The following is an 18,424-nucleotide window of genomic DNA, read 5'->3' as shown; positions in this document are numbered from 1 at the left end:
TGGCTTAGGATGAGAAGCTTGATAAATTATTGCTCTCCTCTTTGGTGAGAGATACTGAGCTGTGTGCTTTGGTTGTGGTTTGGTGGTGAATTATGACTTTTCCGACTGTAATGATTTTGTGATTCTGGGGAAATGTTGAGTCATAGGCTTAATGCTGTGCTGAGGTCCTATATTCTTATTTCAGAAGCTTTTTAGCATTAAATTAGTAATCCATTTTCCAAATCAGGAACCAGGGTAGTTTTAAACAAGCCAAATATCCCCTATCTTTAGAGATATTTTGCTTGCATAAAGCATCTGTTTGGCCACCCTGCAGTATGCTGGGGACTTTGTACTGACTGTCTCAGTAACTTTGTGTAGCCCGTTTGCTGATGTCACCTGTCACTGGCAGCATGACTGTGACATTTTCCAAGGAAAATTAGGAACCAAATTAGGAACCAGGGTAGTTTTAAACACGCCAAATATCCCCTATCTTTAGAGATATTTTGCTTGCATAAAGCATCTCTTGGGATATCCTGCAGTATGCTGGGGACTTTGTGCTGGGTGGCTCAGTAATTTTGGGTAGCCAGTTTGCTGAGGTCACCTGTCACTGGCAGTATGACTTACCAACCAAAGTTTGCCACTGATAAAAAGGGAAAGAGAAATATTCTGTTAGGGAAAAGAGATATATTCTCTAGTTTTTTTGAGACATTCCTGAGTGACCAAGGAAGATACTAATTCCCTAGGATAGCAGAGGTATGAGTCAGCTTCAGAGAGGAAGCCAGCAGTGCACATCCTCTGAAGGATTCATGCAGCTCTTCCAGCACAGCTCATCACGATGAAGTTGATCCAGATGTGAAGGAGAGCACTGGTAAACGCTCTTTGTTTCCCTCCAGGCCATTAACCAGGCTGGAGCTGGGCCCTGCAGCGAGCTGGTGACCTGCAGAACCCCCGCGGCCGTGCCTGACGCCGTCTCCACGCTGTCCGTGCTGCAGGACGAGCACGGGGCTGCCTGCCAGCCCTCACCCTCCGTGTGCCTTGTGCTGAGCTGGGAGGAGCCCAGCAACAACGGGGCTGAGATCACATCCTACAACATCGACCTGGGAGATGTCAGCATCCCCGTGGGCAACGTGACCAGCCACGTCATCGAGGGCTTGCTGCCCGAGACCTCGTACCGGTGAGTGCTGGGCACGGGCATGGGCATCGCACAGCTCTGCTTCACTCAGGAGATGCTCCTGCCATGGAGAGGGGTGAAAATGCCAACCAGCAACCCAAACAACCAGCCTAGGAGCACAGGAATCTGCAGTCATTCCTTTATGGAACTGCAAGTTCATGTTCAAATATTGTTTTCTCCCGCCTTTTTTCCTCTTTTCTCCTCTCCTCATATTATCGCTCACCTCTCCTCCTTTTTGGGTTGCTCTGCTAAGGTAAGATTACACTGGTAATAATAAATCTTAAAATAAATAAATTTTAACGATAAGAAATAATTAAAATGACAGTGTTACATCTCATGTTTTTTCAGCTCCTTTGAAGTACTGTTCCAAGGGATTAAATTATTAAGTTATTGATCCCTGAGCAGGGTTGGCAATTTTCACACAATGAACTTTTATTTGTAGAGCTACAGCTATTTTTTGTCTCTGCTATATGGAGATTAATGAAAACATGATCTGAATTTAAAACCAATTTATATTGCTTCGGAGTCTAAATTGCTAAGTGGCATTGCCAAAATTTTATTAGTTTAATGTTCAGGCTTATATGTTTTCTCCCTAATTGCTAATTAAGAAAGAAAAATGGTTCCATGCAGGCAATGAACAGCAATACAACAGAATATGTGACAAAAGAAATTCTATTCTAAGTACTGTTCTAATAAAGACCAAAATTTGATCACAGAGTTGTAAAATTAGATGTCACAGACTTCCTGTAACATTTTTCTTTTAACTTTGTATTCAAGGTCACAGTCCTACAGATCTTGTAAATTAGAAGTTCATAATTCAAATTTTATCCTGTACCAAAGAAAAGAGAACTTGTTGTAGCAAGGATACAAATGCATACACTAGAAGTTACTTAAAGTGAGGAGCACACATTGCTTGCTCACAGATCATTCATATAAAATTGAAGAGTTTGTTTATGGATTGGTCACCCAGCTGTAGAAATGCATCACCTTTGGGCAGCCTTGTATTCTCTGTGGCTTCTCCTGAAATGTTTGTTCAACCAAGACCCAAAAAAGCTGAAAAGGGAACTTTGAGCAACTCACTCAAGACAGAATGTGGCATTTAAATTCTTCACCAAAGTCTTATTTCAGTCTCTTTTTTAGCTGGTTCTCTGATTGTCTACAGCTTTCTTAAGGGAAATGGCTTCTTCAAGGCTTGGAAACACAGATTGGAATGATACTTTTTGCATTCTTGTTTCATTATTTTGTAAAAAGCACCATATTAAATCACATAGTTTTAGTCAAGGATTCGTCCTGTCTCTGGTCCAAATGAAACAGCCAAAGCCACAAGCATTAACTGTTCTAAATATTGTTGTAAGACTAAGTTCCTACTAAAAAAAAACCCACTTGAAGAACACAGACCAGTGGGTGGCTGATCAGAAGTAAGAATGTAGGAAAGCTCTTTTGTTGAACAAGATCAGAGAAAAAAACCCCAAATCTTACAGCTCATTCCTGGAAGGGAAGACAAGTGACTGCAGTGGGATTGCAAATGCACCTCATCAATAGTTTGAAGTATTATTTTGCTAATCAAAAATAGATTTGTCAAAGTGTTTTGTTCATTAACTTGTTCACTGATATTTCTTCTTCAATCATATCTTGACACCTGTCTTTGATCAGACACTGTCTGCCCTGATAAATCCTTAAGGATTATCAGGCTTTGTGCTAAATGTTGGGGCATTTTCTGCCCTCCCTGGCTGAATCAGAGGAATGTTTCAGAACATCACTGATCTCATTCTCTGCATTTCTCCACTGATGAGTCTTCTTTTTGTGTCAGTTTTGTCTAACACAACTTACTCTTTTCCCTCTCAAGTGTTTATTCCCTGCTGTGTTTAAAAACACAGTGAACATATTTTTCCTAGACTAAACAAGCCAAGTACTACTGGGTTGGAGGCTCTGAACTCCCTTGCCAAAATTTCAGCAGAATTTGAAGTAAATCAGCAAAGGGTTTATATGTTTCAGTTGAGTTAGAATTCCAGTATCAATGTTTTTTGGTTTTGGGAAACCAAAATTGAAAGCAAATCTTGATTATTATGAATCCAGCAAGTCCAAAATTGGTGATTTAAATTGTTTTGGATAGGGGGTGATTGTGAAAGCCTGGCCATGTGGGCCCACCCTGTTAGCTTGGGTCTGGCACTGCTTTGCCTCCAGGTTCTCTGTGGGAATGACCATAACAGGAGCAGCCCAAGAGCACACAGGGCAGCTCCAGGCTCTCTCTAGAGCAGAGCTCTAAGCTCCCAAGCTGGATGCTTTGTGTCCTAGCAGCAAATCCAGCCAGCACCCCATGAGAAGCATTTCCATCCCAAAATGCGTTTAAGGCAGGAGGAGGTGGAAGATGCCTCTGTCACGCTGCGAGTGGCCCTGGTAGGGCTGAGTCAGAGAACCCCTGCTCAGACCCAGCCCAGCTCTGCTGCTGCACAGAGCGCTGTGTAAACATCCTGGCTGGTGGGCAGCTGCAGAAATATGTCTGAGTTCTGCAGTCCCTCTGCTTTATTGACACAGCCACGAAGCTCTGGAAACTCAGATTATAGGGTAATATACTTGGCCTGGTTTTCTGTGAGCTGATGTAACTAGGAGTGAGTTAATAAATATTCCACAATAAATAAGTATTCAACAGTCACAGAAACACCAATTTTCTATTACAGTCTGTTCCCAAGCTTCGCTTAACACATTCCATAGATAATTGTGTTCTGCTGTTGAGATACTTCACTGCAAAACAACTTCCAATTTTTAAGAATGTTTCTCCTCTGAAGTTACACAGTGTCCAGAAATATATAGTAGCATTATTAAATTTCAATAGCAACACTTAATTTGGTTTAGGAATAAAAATTCTATAAATATTTTAGATTTTTAAACTGTATCAAGTGAAAGTTGTGTTGGACTCAGTCTTGAAGGTCTCTTCCAACTTAGTCATTCTGTGAATTCTGAAAGATCATCCAAGATGGAGGAAAAAATTCATGCGGATGCTCAAATTAGCGAAGTTTAAGCAAGCTGTAAAACAAAATATATTTCAGAGTGTCAAGCTAAGTCTTCTTCCAGGAGTTTGAGTGGGGATTTGTGGGGCAGTGTGTGATTGCTCTTCATTGTGTCCAGGCTGCTGCTGATGGTGGAGGATGCTGCTTCCCCTCCTCTTTGGAAGTCCATGGCCTTTAAACTCCCACAGGTTTCCAGTGTATTGCAACTGGTGGCATTCCTCTTATGGGAACCAGGGAATCAAAGTCTTCTCATGTCAGACTGTAAAATTAATTCAAAAGTTGATTTTCCAGTTTGTTGGAATACTATACAAAGGATTTTGTGACCAATCTGAAAATAGCATCCTGTTTAGTGTGTTTATTTTCCTGGGTCAAGAATCTCTTAGGAGAGAATGGTCTGTTAAATATCATTTCATGGTTTCTAAATTTGCCTAGTCTGATTTATGATTTTTCGTTCTAAATGTTTAAATGTTGTAGTGGGAAAATGTGAGAATGAATACAAATATTATTGGTCCAGGGTCTGCAGAATTAGACATATTCTTAAATACAGTCTTTACATTTTCAAAAATCCTGTTGTCAAATTGTGATTGTCAGATGGTTTAACAATCTTTCTTTCCAAGAGGATGTTTGGGGTATTTTCACTTAGAAACCATTAGTGGAAAAGTTGAAAGGAATTCAGGAAGTGCTTTTGCTGCAAATATTTCTACTTGTCTGTGCTATACTTTTACATGAAAATAGAGTTGATTTTTCCCAGTACCAGTTCTGTAAACAGGAATTGGTTTCCAGTTAACTCTGGATGCTCTCTCGCCCACCCTGGCTGTGCCACCCAGCTGGCAAAGCTCACTGTCACAGGCTGGGGCAGGGACACTGAAAAGCACCTGAGCAGGAGCAGAGATGGTGCAGTAAAAGGGGCTCTCCCACCAACATCTGCTCTTCCCCCTTCTCCACATGGTCCTTTCTCCTTTTCTGCTTCCCTTCTTCCTCCTCCCCTTCCCTTTGGACTTTCTGATCCCCATGGAGCAGACACTGCTGGGGTTCAGAGGGAGGTGGCACCAGGGTTTGGGTTTGCACTGCCGTGTGCACAGGAAACACAAAATTAGTTGTTGGTGTGTGTCTGATGAAGCTCAGGCCCTGGGAATGATAGTGGCAATTTACAGAGCTTTATGGTGGTGCAATCAGCAGCAAAGAGTGGCCACATCAGCCATGATAGAGTCAAATAAATCAATTCCTGCTTTCCCACTGTCTTCACTCATTTGTAAAGATGCCTGTCTCTATTTTGAGGCTTAAGAGTTTCCATCAGTGTTACAGTGATGAGAGTCAGGAGGGGAGTGTGTGTGTGCATATTTGTGTGTGTCAGAAGGGGGGAGCAAGAACTCTGTGCAGCAGAGGAAGGCAAGGAAAGAAATGAATCAGGAGACACATTTTTGCTTTGTGCAAATACCTGGCAAAAGCAAGACAAGGAAGTGCAGGTTTCTGTGCATGCATATATCTAAAAGGTGTGATATTGGAGAGAGATTCATCTCACTGAGTGTTTTCAGGTGTGGTAGCTGCCAGTTGGAAACCAGCTGAGGTTACAGTGCTTGAGGAGAGGAGAGGCTTTGTTGTTACTGGGACTTTTAAGTAATACCAAACAAAACAAAAGGATATATACTCTAGAACATGCTGCTGTAATCAATCTACAAAAGCAGTAGTAGCATGTTGGAATATAGCTGTTACTGTTTATGTGCACATGCTAATGTGAGCTTGCTAGAATCCAGTGAAAATACAGGCAGGCTCTGCTTTTTTATTGGAAATACCATTAAATATTGATGTAATGACTCTTAAATGTAAAGCAAAATGATAGCATAATATGAAGTAAGATCAATGCTTATATTAATTACACTTCTTGAGGTATTAGAAAAGCCTGTTGTTCTTTCTATGCTTGCAAGCAGCAGTTGAAGAGGAGGCTCCCACTAGATCTTTGTGCCATCCACCCTTAGGGAGGAAGAGGAAGAATGTGGTGATTTAAGGTGGTCAGGATGCATTTCCTGAAGCCAGAAGGAAGGTTAAAGGGAAAATGCAGCTCCACACCCAGCAATATGTTACCCCTGTTAATGGCTGGGTCAATAAGCAGAGTTTTAAGCACACATTTGCATATGACTGCATACACACTGCATTCTCAGTGTGCAGTGGCTTTAGCTGACTAACCAATAGATCAGATGTCATTATTTTGCAATATGTTTATTAACAGTGTAACCTTTTATGTTCTTGAAAGGCAGAAAATACTGGTTTTGGGTTTTTTTCGAATGAGGAATACTCTCTGGAGAGTGTTTTCCCCCTATCCCTTTAACATACTCTTTTCCTGATGGTAGAGCTGAAAAATTGCTCTTAAAAGCAAAGTAATTTTTCATATGTTTGTGTGAACTTGCATCATTTTGTGTTCTTCATTCAAAATAAGTATCTTTGCCAAGAAAAGACAGTTCTTGTAAAGTCTGTACCCATGAGAAAATACAAGGCTGCTGTGCACAGGATTTCCAAAGTAAATGGCATCTCTCCAACTAACTAAACTAGGCTGAACTATCTTAAACTTAATTAGTTTTCTCCATCCTGATTTCTCATATTTAGTCTTTGATTAACAAACTTCTGAAACCTTGCAGGCTCATCTGTACCAATATTTGTGTTTACAAAATCCTCAAAACTATTTGGAAATACAAATTTCCACTTTTGTTATGGTGCTGTTGATGTTACCCTAGTCAGAGACTGCTACTCCTCACTCATCTCAGTGTTAGACTGAGGTGCAGACAGGTAAGAGAAAATTAACAAAGCAGAAAGCAGGAGTCATTATCTTAAGAAAGAAATAGAATTTAGAAGACTGGCTCAGTCTTAAGAACATTTCCAAATTCAAGCTGCTGTGACCAAGCAAGTGCTCTGCTTTTCTTCTTGATGTCCTCAAATGGCTCGAGCGCCTTTGTGCATCTTGGGAGGGTGACTTGGGTCCAGCATTTATTTGATCTAATGGATGGTTCAGTGGCAGTTAACATTTCTGCACTTTGTGGCAGTGTGTAGGAGGTTTGTGGATTTAACCTCCATCATTAGTTCCTCCCAGCAGAGTTTCCTGTGCTTAAGTAGTGTGCTTTGTGAGACTGAGAGAGCACTGCTCTGGGCTTCAGGGTGTTTGCCAGCATGGGGGTGTGTTTCATGGCAGTGGCATCAGTGCTTTCCCTGAGTGATTTCACCTAAATTAGTCCATGATCTCTGTTAGACAACCAGAACACACTTTTGCATTTTATTTACTCGTGGTTGGGCACTTCACATTTTCCAGGCTGTGCTTGTCCCGTGCTGCTGCCCCTTGTCCCTGTGGCTGAAGGAGCTGTCACCAGGTCCTGAGACCCAAACCTTCTGCAATTCTGACATCTGCACCTCTTACAGTCTAAGCAGGATGATTCCTGCTGTGCTGACAGAACCTTCCAGTGTGGCACAAACAGCCCTGGCAGCTGGGTGGGCAGGGATGAGGCAGGCAGCCCCCAGAAGCTCTCTTGCCCCTTGGCACGTGTTCATATCAAGAACCTCGTGAAAACACTTCGTTTAACATTCATCTTCTTGCTGTTCGTTTTAGGATCAGGATCCAGGCTGTCAATGAGATTGGAGCTGGACCTTTTAGCCACTTTATTAAAGCAAAAACCAGGCCATTGCCACCCTTACCTCCACGGCTGGAGTGTGCTGCAGCAGGGCCTCAGAGCCTGAAGCTGAAGTGGGGAGACAGCAGCTCCAAGCTCCACTCTGCTGATGACATGGTCTACATCTTGCAGATAGAGGACAGAAATAAAAGGTAAGAGAGATGAATCTTTGCCTTGTGCTAATGAAAAAGAATTCTGGTTCATCATACCGATGTTGTGAGTGAAAGAAAAACTCTGTTTTCATGATTGCTTTGTGCCTATCAGTTTGTACAAAATACTGTTTTAATAGGCATCCTGTGCCTGTAGTCTGAGCAAGTTATGCAGTAAAGCTGTGAGTGATAAAGAATCATGGAATCATTAAGGTTGGAAAAACCTCTAAATTGTTGGGTCCAACCATTAACCTAACAGTGGCAGGTCTAACAGAAATCAATCCTGTACTGGTGACATTTCAGCAAAACCCTTGCCTCTCTGCCAGTAAATTTAAAATCAACTTTCAGGGCTGCAGTGCTTTACCTTTTAGGGTATATGAAGTAAAGATACTGCTTTACTACTGTTAAGATACACCCAGCTTGCTGTGTGTATTCATAAAGCCAAGGGTTACAAATCAGATGTCTAGGTAAGGCAAACCTGAGCAGAACAATGTTTTTTGAGCAAGCTGGTGGTCTTGATTTTATAGCTGTAATGTTTTACAGCATTAGAAAATACAAGCTTGGCATCAGCTTGGTAGCTCCACAATAATTTTGAAATAAGATGTGCAAGAAACAAATATCTCTGTTTAAATTAAAGAGTCAGTGCTAAGCAAAAACTTATCTTCCCATGTGAGCTTTGTATGGGAAGATTTGCTAATATAGATCCAAAGTTGTGATGAGATATATTCAATCAAAAAGGGGAAGGAAAGAAAGACAATATGCAAGTAATGCCTAACAGTCTGAGCTCTTCAATGAATAAATATCATAGATGGTTCATAATTTACTAAGAAACACTCTCAACTACTTCAATTAGCTAAAATAAGTGACTTATCGAGTAGATAATCCTTAGAGACCTTCAGCACAGATCATAATTTGCTGTAAATTAGCACAATTCCTTTCATTTAAATGGAGCTGTGCTGAGTTTATGCCAGCTGAAGATCTGGCCCAAAAGCTCTAATTTTAAGTAATAAACCCACCATGAATAATGCCTTAACACCTCCCAGTATCTCCACTGTACTGCTGCAGAGAGGGTACACTGTATTAATCCTGAGAGGTGTCCAATGAATATAAATCCCCATTTGAAAGTCTGGCTGCTGCACACAGCTCCCTCAGAGTGCAGTGATGCTTGGCAGGAGCCCATCACCTGCAGCACCCTGGGATTCAGGCAGCTCTAAAGACACATCCAGCAGGCTGCTTTGCTTTGCTTTCATGTAGCACTGCAGGTAGGACGGTGAAGAGCTGTAAATTGTTTTTAACCTGTCTTTATACCCGGGAAAATAGGAAGTTGCCTTGTAAGAATAAAGTGTTACCTCGCAGCAGGCAAGGGAGGGATTTTTCTCCCTTGCTTTGGCACACAGCTTTAGCATGATCCTTTGCTTTTGCACAAGCTTTTCCCATTGCAAATGGTCTCTTATGAGCTTTTAATTGAGAGCTATTTGGACTTGATACTCTGCTGGATCTCCTTAGCTGTGAATTTGACTTAGAGTCCGCATGAGCTCCCAGAGATGCAGAGAAGCTGCTCCTCTACATTGTGCTGTCTCCTCCTGCCTGAACTGAGTCATTCCATGAAAAGGCTCCCTTTGGTGGTTGGGTTTGGAGCAGTTAGCCCAGATAATTCCTGAAATGAGCCAGGGCTGGGCCGTGGGCATGGCAGAGGAGTGGGATGGGTGCACTGTTGTGTTTGAGAGCAGCTGGAGCTGGCAGGTCCTGGCTATAAGATCTGTGCATTTGTTCCCTGTCTGGCAGTCTCTTTTTGCTATCCATTGTGTGCATGGATCACAGTGAGAGATGGCCCTGCAAGGTGCAGTTCTGTGCATCCAGGAGAGCTGTCATCCCTGCTGGGCAGTGAAGGGAGGGACCATGCAGGAGCTGGTAGGGGCAGCAGGTGCTTACAGAGGTAGGAGTCCTCTCTGAGATCATTCCCCTTAAACAAACCCTGCTGAGACTGAGGGGTTGCTCACCCCTCTGTGTGACTGTGGAAAATGCTGGAAACAGCTCTTTGAGCATCACATCTCCAATTGCACAGTAAACTGTGCACATGTGAGGGAGCAATTAAATGGGATATTTTAGCTGGAAGGGACCTGCAGTCATGCAGTGTGAGTGCTTGGCCAGTTCAGTGCTGGCCAAGTTAAAGGGCATTGTCCAAATGCCTCTGAATCACTGACAGGCCTGGGACTGACCAGCCCTCTAGGAAGCCAGTCTCTGGTGAAAAAATGACACAGAATAAATGATCTGGAATGATGTTTTGGAGTATTTTATGGTTTGACAGAGTTGTAGGAAGGTGCCATGGTGTCCCCTCTGTTGGAAGAAGAGATAGTACTTGATTCAGGGAAAGAGGCTGTGGTTTAAAACATGGATAACTGAGAAGTGACCTCTGTCATGCCCCTGGTCTTTCAGAGAACATTGTTACTGTATTTCCTCAGACACCTGAAATTACTGATAACAGCTTTATATTGAAATCCCTCGGTTCAGTACTATGATTGTCCCTTCTTTGGTTTAAAATGGAAGTTACCTTTAAAATGCTGTTGAAGTATTTTCACAAGCAGAAATATAAAGATGAGCGAGTTCTTTTAAGAAAAAGAAAAATCAAGTCCCATCCTGACCCAATAGCTTTAATGGCCTTTTGGTAAAGACTCAGCTCTGGCTTTATGTAATGACAGCCAGTGCTCTCCAGTGTGTCCTGGTCATTAAGGAGTGTTTTCAACTTTTCCTTTCTGTAATGAGGTGTAACAGGCCAGTTGTTGGAGACCAAATGTTTCATTGATTGCAGGACCTGTGAAGCAAAATACTTGGAAATCTTGTGGCACTGATTAGTGTAAGGGCTTGAAGAGGTGTGCACATCAGAGATGTACCTGCGTTAGCTCCCATTAGCTCTTCGGGGTGTGACATTTAGGAAGATGAAATTAGCATCACTTGTCCTTTCAATTATGGGTAGCACTGAGTGGAAATGAAGAAAAATCTGTTTCTGGAAAGCTCAGTACATAGAAACGTTAGTTGAGAGTAAGTGACCTTTATGTAAGGAGGACTATGAAATTCCTTTCTGTTTTAAATAAACTAGCAGTTGTGACTTCATTTTCTAATTGTGGTAATGTCAAGAAATTTATGTTAATCAAATTGCACTACTTTCCAGAATACTATGGATTTTTTCCTCTGTGGAACAAGTGAACTTAATTAATGTTTTTTATTTTCTTCCTACTGTACTGTAATTAATCTTTAGTTGTTCCCACAACTAATTGCACCTCTTAGTGTCTTAAAATGCTCACAATATCCTGTCTGAAAGGCAGAATTAACAAGTAAATTAGGAGTGGGTCATTTATCAGTTGCTTGTGTTCATTTTAGATGACTGTACGTTTCAGCTGAGGTAAATTGTGTAATTTTTGTGTGTGTAGAGAATCACAATCAATATAAACACATGTAATTACATTTTTAGGGAGGGCCATTGGTAAGACTGACTAAGAAACATCCTCAACATATTCTTTACAACCATAATGTAAAGATCATTTACAATTGTCCCACACTTCAGTTGCCTTCAGTTGGTGGGAGCAGGGAGTTGTTGAATATATGAGCCTCAGCCTGGGTGTTTGCTCTGCTGTAACTTGAAGGCAGAATAGAAACACAGAGGGATGAGTTGCTGAATGTGCTGCCCTTGCCTGATGACTTTTGCATAATCATCCCCTGGTTACTGCAAGTTTCAAGCAGTCTAATTAAAAAATTGTTTACACTCCTGATTTGATCAAGACAATTTACACCCATTTTAACAGCAATTACTGCTATGTATCAGTCCTACTGGCTTGTGAAATTCTATTAAAATGCAAAATCAGATAAGTTAACGTATCCTTGCAAAAACCTGCAGGAAAAAAATCATTTTCATATTGGGTAAAACAGTGATAAAAGGAAATTAGGCATGAGCACCAAGACAGATGGCATGCTACAGTTTCTACTGCTGGCCTGGCTAGATAGAAAGTTAATGTTCAGGAAAGTTTTCAAGCTAGCCTGTGTTCATATTGCTGCATTTTTTGTAGGTGAGTATTGCTATTAAAAATAGTGATATTTATATTAGCAGCATTGTGATCAGATATCTGTGGCTTTGCAAATTAAAAAGAAGAGGGAGAACTGTTCCCAAGTGTGAGAGAGTTAACTTGTTAATGCATTTCATCTTTCTTCCTGGAAGCAGGACTAAACCAACATTTGTAATAGGTGTGAGTTAAATGTATGTGTGTCATTATTTGGAACAAAGTGAAGCCTCAAAAAATCATGTTAAATGTGTGAGATGAGGTGCTTCAGCTGTGAGGAAGCTGGCAAGACACAGAATAAGATGGTACTCCATAAGTATATTGAAAAAATCCCTGCTTTGGTAAGAAATAAAATTTTCTCCTTCATTTTGATCTGTGCACATCTGCAGGTACTTCAGACTTGATGGGTAACTGAATATTCCAGACAGCAAATCATAAATAAGAGCAGCATCTAGACCCAAGATTGCCACTGTAATAAAAACCATTTTCTGCACATCTGTAACAACCTTATAAGAAAAACAACACCTTGATTGGAGTAATGACTCTCATATTTAATCTCTAAAGTGCAGTGGAGGATCAGTTTAGTGGCAGCAGGATCATACTGGCCAGTTTTCCAAGGGCACATTTTGAGGTTCCAGCTTTGCTTTGCTGATGTTGGTGAAGCAGAGGCTGAGCTTGGCCAGCTCTGCCCAGGTTCCTGGGGCAGTCACAGCAGCAGCCTGGACCCCATGTGCTCAGTGAGCATCATTTCAGGGCCCATAAACTCTGTTAAAACTCTGGGAAAGGGGCTCTGATGCTGCAGAGGGAAGATAAACACGTGCAGGGCTGTAAGAATATTGGTTTGCTGCTCTGAACTCTGTTCTCTTTTAGTTTTAAGTTCACTCTTATTTATTATTGTTGGTTATTGACAAGATGATGGAGCTGCCTCATCAGTTCTTCCTGACTGTGTAATTTCAAGAGGCCATTGGGTGCTCTTCCTGATTTCTCCCACATCTTCCATTCAAGTGTTGTTCATTCCCATTTGAGCTGTGCTCAGTATTGCCCTCCCTGCCTGTTCCTTGCCCCCCAGATGTGGCTGCACACAGCAATCTTCAGTCAGGCACTTGGCAGCTCTGTCTTCCATTCCTGTTGAATGTGCCCAGATGCTTCTTGCAAAAAAAATCAATTTTTCTTGTTGTGGAGGAGCTCCTGTAGGCTGAAATACTTCAACTCTCAATAATTCCACATGTCTGACAAGTGACTGTCTGTTGTGAATATGGGTTACAAACTCAAATTCAGCAGTAGATGAAAGATAATCTAGTAGAAACAGGCTAAAAATCGATTTTTGGCAGCAAATACCCTTTGTCTAGCCTGCAGATGTGGTAGATAACTCAGGGAAGAAAACCAAACTCTTCCCATCTGTTATCACTTCTCTTCCTGCCTTTATCTGTTCTTCACTTAGTTTTGCTTTTCAAAGTATAGGGAAGGAACTATTTCCTTCACTGGGCCCTGTCACTATTGTTGTTACTATTATTATCGAAAACACCAAAAATCATATCAGTAGTGAGCATACATTATAATACAATTAAAATATATAATATGTATTATAAATAAAACTTCCCAAAAGTAATCTTCCAGAAAACAGATGTTCAGGTCGAAGGGGCCAGTGCATCCCACCTGTTTGGTCCACACCTCATTTTAGGACTGGAAGACAGAGTTGTGAGAGGCTGTGGGAGCACAAATCTCTTTTGGAGAGCTCTTGTTTTATGTTTACTTTCCCTCAGCACCTGCCTGCAAAAGGAGATCCCAAAGAATGGCTTGGGAAAGTGCCCCAAAGCTGAAAAGGTTGGGTCACCCTGGAACTGGTTGTAGGAACAGTGATGGATGTGGGCATGAGAGATGCTGCAGATGGGAAACTTTTCCCTTTGAGCAGAATGTTTTAAAATACAGCAGAAATGAAAAAAAAATATGTTGACTTCACTTCTGCATCTCTGAATTAGGTGTTTTTTTTGTTTGAAGCTTTGCTTTCCTTGTTGCCACAGTACAGAGAGCTGCTGGTGGAGAGAGAAAATCACATAAATCAGTGAGTGTCTGATTATGTTCTGCAACCAAATTAGAGGAACAGTCAGAAAGTAAGTGGGGGCAGTAAATGTGTAGATAATGTGATGTAGCATTAATAATATTAAAGGAGCTGTTGTGAAATTCTTGTCATTTAGTTTCTAATTAGGCAGTTGCCTTTGTGTGCTGGTGTGAAGCCTCAGGTCACCAGGTTGGACTGTGTGTTAATGCTGCTGTGTTAATGATTTCTCTCCAGCCAAAATCCTGACATCTGACCACATACTTTGAGAGGCAATAACAAAATCATTCAAGGCTCACTCAGCCTTTGTGCCTTCCCCCAAGATTGCCATCTTCCTTAGTGCTGTACAGTAGAATTTCTTGCAAATTAAATTCTTGCAAGAACCAACAGGTTACCAAAATATCAACAAAACCCAAGAGTTTGAAAGGGAACCCGCTGCTCAAAATGTGCTGGGAATTAATGAGCAGAGGTAGAGCAAGTACATTGATATTCTTCTGCTTGACTGGAAGTGACTGAAGTGGAGGAAACAAAATAGCTGCGAGATGCAAAATACTTCCAAGAAGATCTTCACTGGGAATAAAAGGGTGTTGATGAAAAACTAACAGCAGTGGTGTTTCCCTAACAATTGCTGTAGGACACGATGTTCTCTCTCCACTGCTGTGTGCAGGTAAATGAATAATAAAGTGAGAATGTCTGGGAAGGGAGAATTGGGATCTCTCTGTGAGATGAGGGAGAAGTAACCTCTAGGGACTGCCCCCATCCCTGGAGAAAGTTGCTTTCTTTTTTGTCTCTACTGTTAATCTAGTGGAGAAGAGAGGCAACACTACAGCCTGGAAAATTAGAATAAATCAGGTTTAATTGTGGAATGTGTAAACTTTAAAAAAAATTCAGCTGTATCGAGAATGCCAGTAACCAGAGAGGCTGAATGTTTTCAAAGGCAGGGTGCCTGTTGAGTATGTAGCCTGTTGTCTTTTGAATTCAACTGAGATTTGAGAATGTCTTGTTTTGAAGAAGGTGAGAGGGAGATAGAGCACAGGGAAAGTTTCCATGCACAGATTAAGTCAGCATTTCAGTGCATAAGAGATTAAGTCTTTGCAAACAGGCTCAGAGCTGACTTGTTTTTCAGGCAATGTATGGAATGATGCCTGGATGAAGCACAATGAGCAATAACAGGCTTGCCAAGAAGGCAGAGGTACATAGAACTCATGTTCAAATGTGCTTTTTAAAGTAGATTTAGATTTTAAAAATGAAATTGCAATCATATGAAGATGTTACCTTAGTTAAGATAATTTTAATGCATGCTGCCTCACAGTAGCAATGTGCAGTTACACTGATGGACTCAACTCTTGAGTTCGTTGTGGTCCTCCAGAAGAAAGCCCAGGAGAGTGAAAAAAGACTGTTCCATATCTATAGCCACCTACATCAATTAACTACAATATTTTTGTAAATAACAGAAATAATCCTGGAGGATTATGAAATGCCTACTTTACACATGAAGAAAATACTACCTTATCAAAAAATCACAAGCATTTTGAAGTTAGTCTTTCATCTTCATTATATGCCTTAAATTATGATCTGCATCTTCAAACACAATTACAAAGCATTAGTGTCACAGTAAAGCCCAACAGCAACTGAATTTGGCTTAGCCATCAGTGTTTCTTCTTGGAAAATTGGAAGCCCTCTTTCTTCAGAGATGGTGAAATCTCAGAAGTTTTAAATGTGCTTCCATTGCAGACCTGTGGTTCAAACTTCTCTGTAATAGTTCTTGCTTTCCTGGCAGATGTTTTTAGAGACAGAGAATTAGAAATGAGTGGAGATGGGAACTGGATGGGAGTACTGGTATTAACTGAACTGGGAGTATTAGTCCAGTTCCCAAATGACAGAAGGAACTCAACTGTTTTTCCAGATCAGTTCCTCAGTGTTAGGGAGTGTTAGTGACCTTAGTCATATCCAAAAGGTGCAAATGTCATTTGAGTCATTGGTATTGGTCATATGAATGACTGTAAATGTGTAAATATACCTAGGCCCAGGCTGGGGTGAGGGTGTGCTTGTCTGTTAGCTGGGAAGACACATTTATCCTCTCTTGCTCACCTGACTCCACAAATGATTGCAAAGAGATCATTAGTCTAAAATAGGCATTGGATCTTTTTTGTTCTCTGTTCCCCTTGGACCCGGGTCAGAGCCAAACCTCTTTTTGAGCCAGCTGCCTGATTGAGCTGCAAGAAATGCAGGGGCAGAGTGTCTTGTCTCTTGAGTCTTAATGCTGTCCTGAGTATGTGTTCATTGCTCATCACCCAGTGAATCTCAAACATTATTCCATGAGCACGGGTTTGTGTCAGTCTTTTGAAAAGTGCTGTGGCTGCTTACATGAGCCTCAGAAATGTGGGATAGCAGGGAGTTCTTAAACTGGGTAAGCATGAGGTTAGGAAAACAATTCTTTGGAAATTGGCTCTAAATTCTCCCCTCACATTTTTATGTGTGGGCACAGATCTTTAGTTTCCTATCAAGGTGTGGCTCTCACTAAAACTCAGTAAGTCACATCCTCAGAGTACATTTCCAGCAATTTGAACTACCTGAATATTCCCTTTTATTACAGTTGGTTCTTGATCTCTGTTTGTACTTATGTGGATTGCAATCATAACTTAATACAAATTGATTTCTGTCCCTGGGAGCTAATGACAGACCCAGTTTCTTTGAAATGCTCAAATTGGTTGTACTCTGCATCTCATGCAAAGCCAAAGGATAAAGCTAGCATCTAGATAGGGAGGTCAAAGGAAAATATCTCTTGGCTTCCTGGTCATTTAAAACCTTCTGAAATGGCTGAGATACTTGAATTAGGGTACTAAATAATAAAAAAATGGTATGTGATCCTACACAGCAAATTTTCTGTTCTCCAAGGCCAGGACTATTTCATGCAGGATGTTCCCTGGTGGAGGCTGAATGGATGGATGCACAGTCTGGGTGCTTCCTCTTTATTTGCTTTCATCCCCACTGTGCTCAGCTCCTGGGGGTCAGGGGCTTAGCTAGAAATTGCTGGCTGGCATAAAACTGTTAGTGAAAAGCATTTGTCTGAGCAGAGCAATAGAAAATACAAGTCAGATTCTTTTTAGCAACTGTATACCTTTTTCTTTAAATGACATTGATTTTGTTCAGTATTACATTGTTGGACAAGTTTGTGTGTGCTCTTGTTTAGTCTTGTTAATGGAAACGTTTTGGAAGATGACACAGATGACTGCAAGACATGGCCTTTGTGTCTTACTGTGCAAAATCCATTAGAGAGTCAGCATATTAATTGTGTTTTCACCATGCATGTAAACCAGCAGCACACATGGTGTATTGTAGCAGGACACAGGCTGAATCCATTTGGATTCCATGGTGGTAGGGAGCCCACTGACAGACGTTCTTCCTGATAATTCATGCAATCATTTTGCAAGGTAGTAGTAGTTTCAAAAGGACAATGAACTTCTGCTTTCCCTGACCTCCTCATCATCATCAGTGTGTAATTAATGGGACATTTTTATATGTGTGTTTAACAGCCCTGCAGGGCACGTGGTGCCAGTTTTCACAAAGTGTATACTTCAATCTGGTAAGTGCAATAACCAGAGATGTCAGTGCCACTCCAGTGTAACTACATACTCTCATTTTTATTGTTTCAGGTTTATCCCAATTTATAGAGGACCAAGTCACACGTACAAGATACAGAGGCTGACAGAATCCACCTGTTACTCGTTCAGAATACAGGCAGTCAATGATGCTGGGGAGGGACCTTTCTCAGAAATCTGTACCTTCTGCACAACTAAGTCACTCCCACCGGCAATCAAAGGTATGTAGTATGGTTTTTTAATGTGTAAGTAGCTTGTAAATATTTATGTAATTGGTAAGTATGAGGGGAGGTTGTAAGAGTTACCATAAGTATGTAATAACACTTGTGAGGAACCACTTTGTGCTGACTATAGGTTTCTCTTGAGTTGTGAAGTTACTTAATAGTGGGAAGCTAAATTACCACCCAAAAAAATCACACAAGCAACATAAGGGTTATGTCACTCTTGTAATAAAAAACTGTTCAAATGCTGCTGCTATCAATAATGTTTGCCAGGGGATTGCTCTGGATTACCACAGCATTTATACAAGGGATCTCACAGCTGTAGTGTGTGTGTGTACCCACCAACTTAAGCTTTAGTAAAGTTCAATTTTTTTTGTTATGTATTTGATATCCAGTAGACCTTCAGGGTTTATTTTTCCTTTAATGTATAAAATTAATCATGATATTTCACATATAGAAAATTAGACTTAGAACTCAGCATGTGTTCCACTAGGAGAACTAAAGGCCTAATTAAATGAAGTTTTATAATGAAA

The 18,424-nt window shown here is 41.1% G+C and overlaps 1 protein-coding gene across 1 annotated transcript in view; it reads left to right on the top strand.

Moving 5' to 3' along the window:
- Positions 1-18,424, top strand: part of FNDC3B (fibronectin type III domain containing 3B) — a 184,409-nt gene that overhangs the window by 153,139 nt on the left and 12,846 nt on the right. Inside the window, exons 22-24 of the mRNA XM_064721110.1 lie at positions 873-1,153; positions 7,751-7,963; positions 17,725-17,891. Coding sequence (XP_064577180.1) covers positions 873-1,153; positions 7,751-7,963; positions 17,725-17,891 — 661 coding nt within the window. The remainder of the gene's footprint in view (positions 1-872; positions 1,154-7,750; positions 7,964-17,724; positions 17,892-18,424) is intronic.

The sequence above is a fragment of the Zonotrichia leucophrys genome, chromosome 9, assembly GCF_028769735.1.
Source record: "Zonotrichia leucophrys gambelii isolate GWCS_2022_RI chromosome 9, RI_Zleu_2.0, whole genome shotgun sequence".
NCBI classification, from domain to species: domain Eukaryota; kingdom Metazoa; phylum Chordata; class Aves; order Passeriformes; family Passerellidae; genus Zonotrichia; species Zonotrichia leucophrys.
Note: the sequence above shows the minus strand (reverse complement) of the source record. Positions and strands in the feature narration are given on the sequence as shown.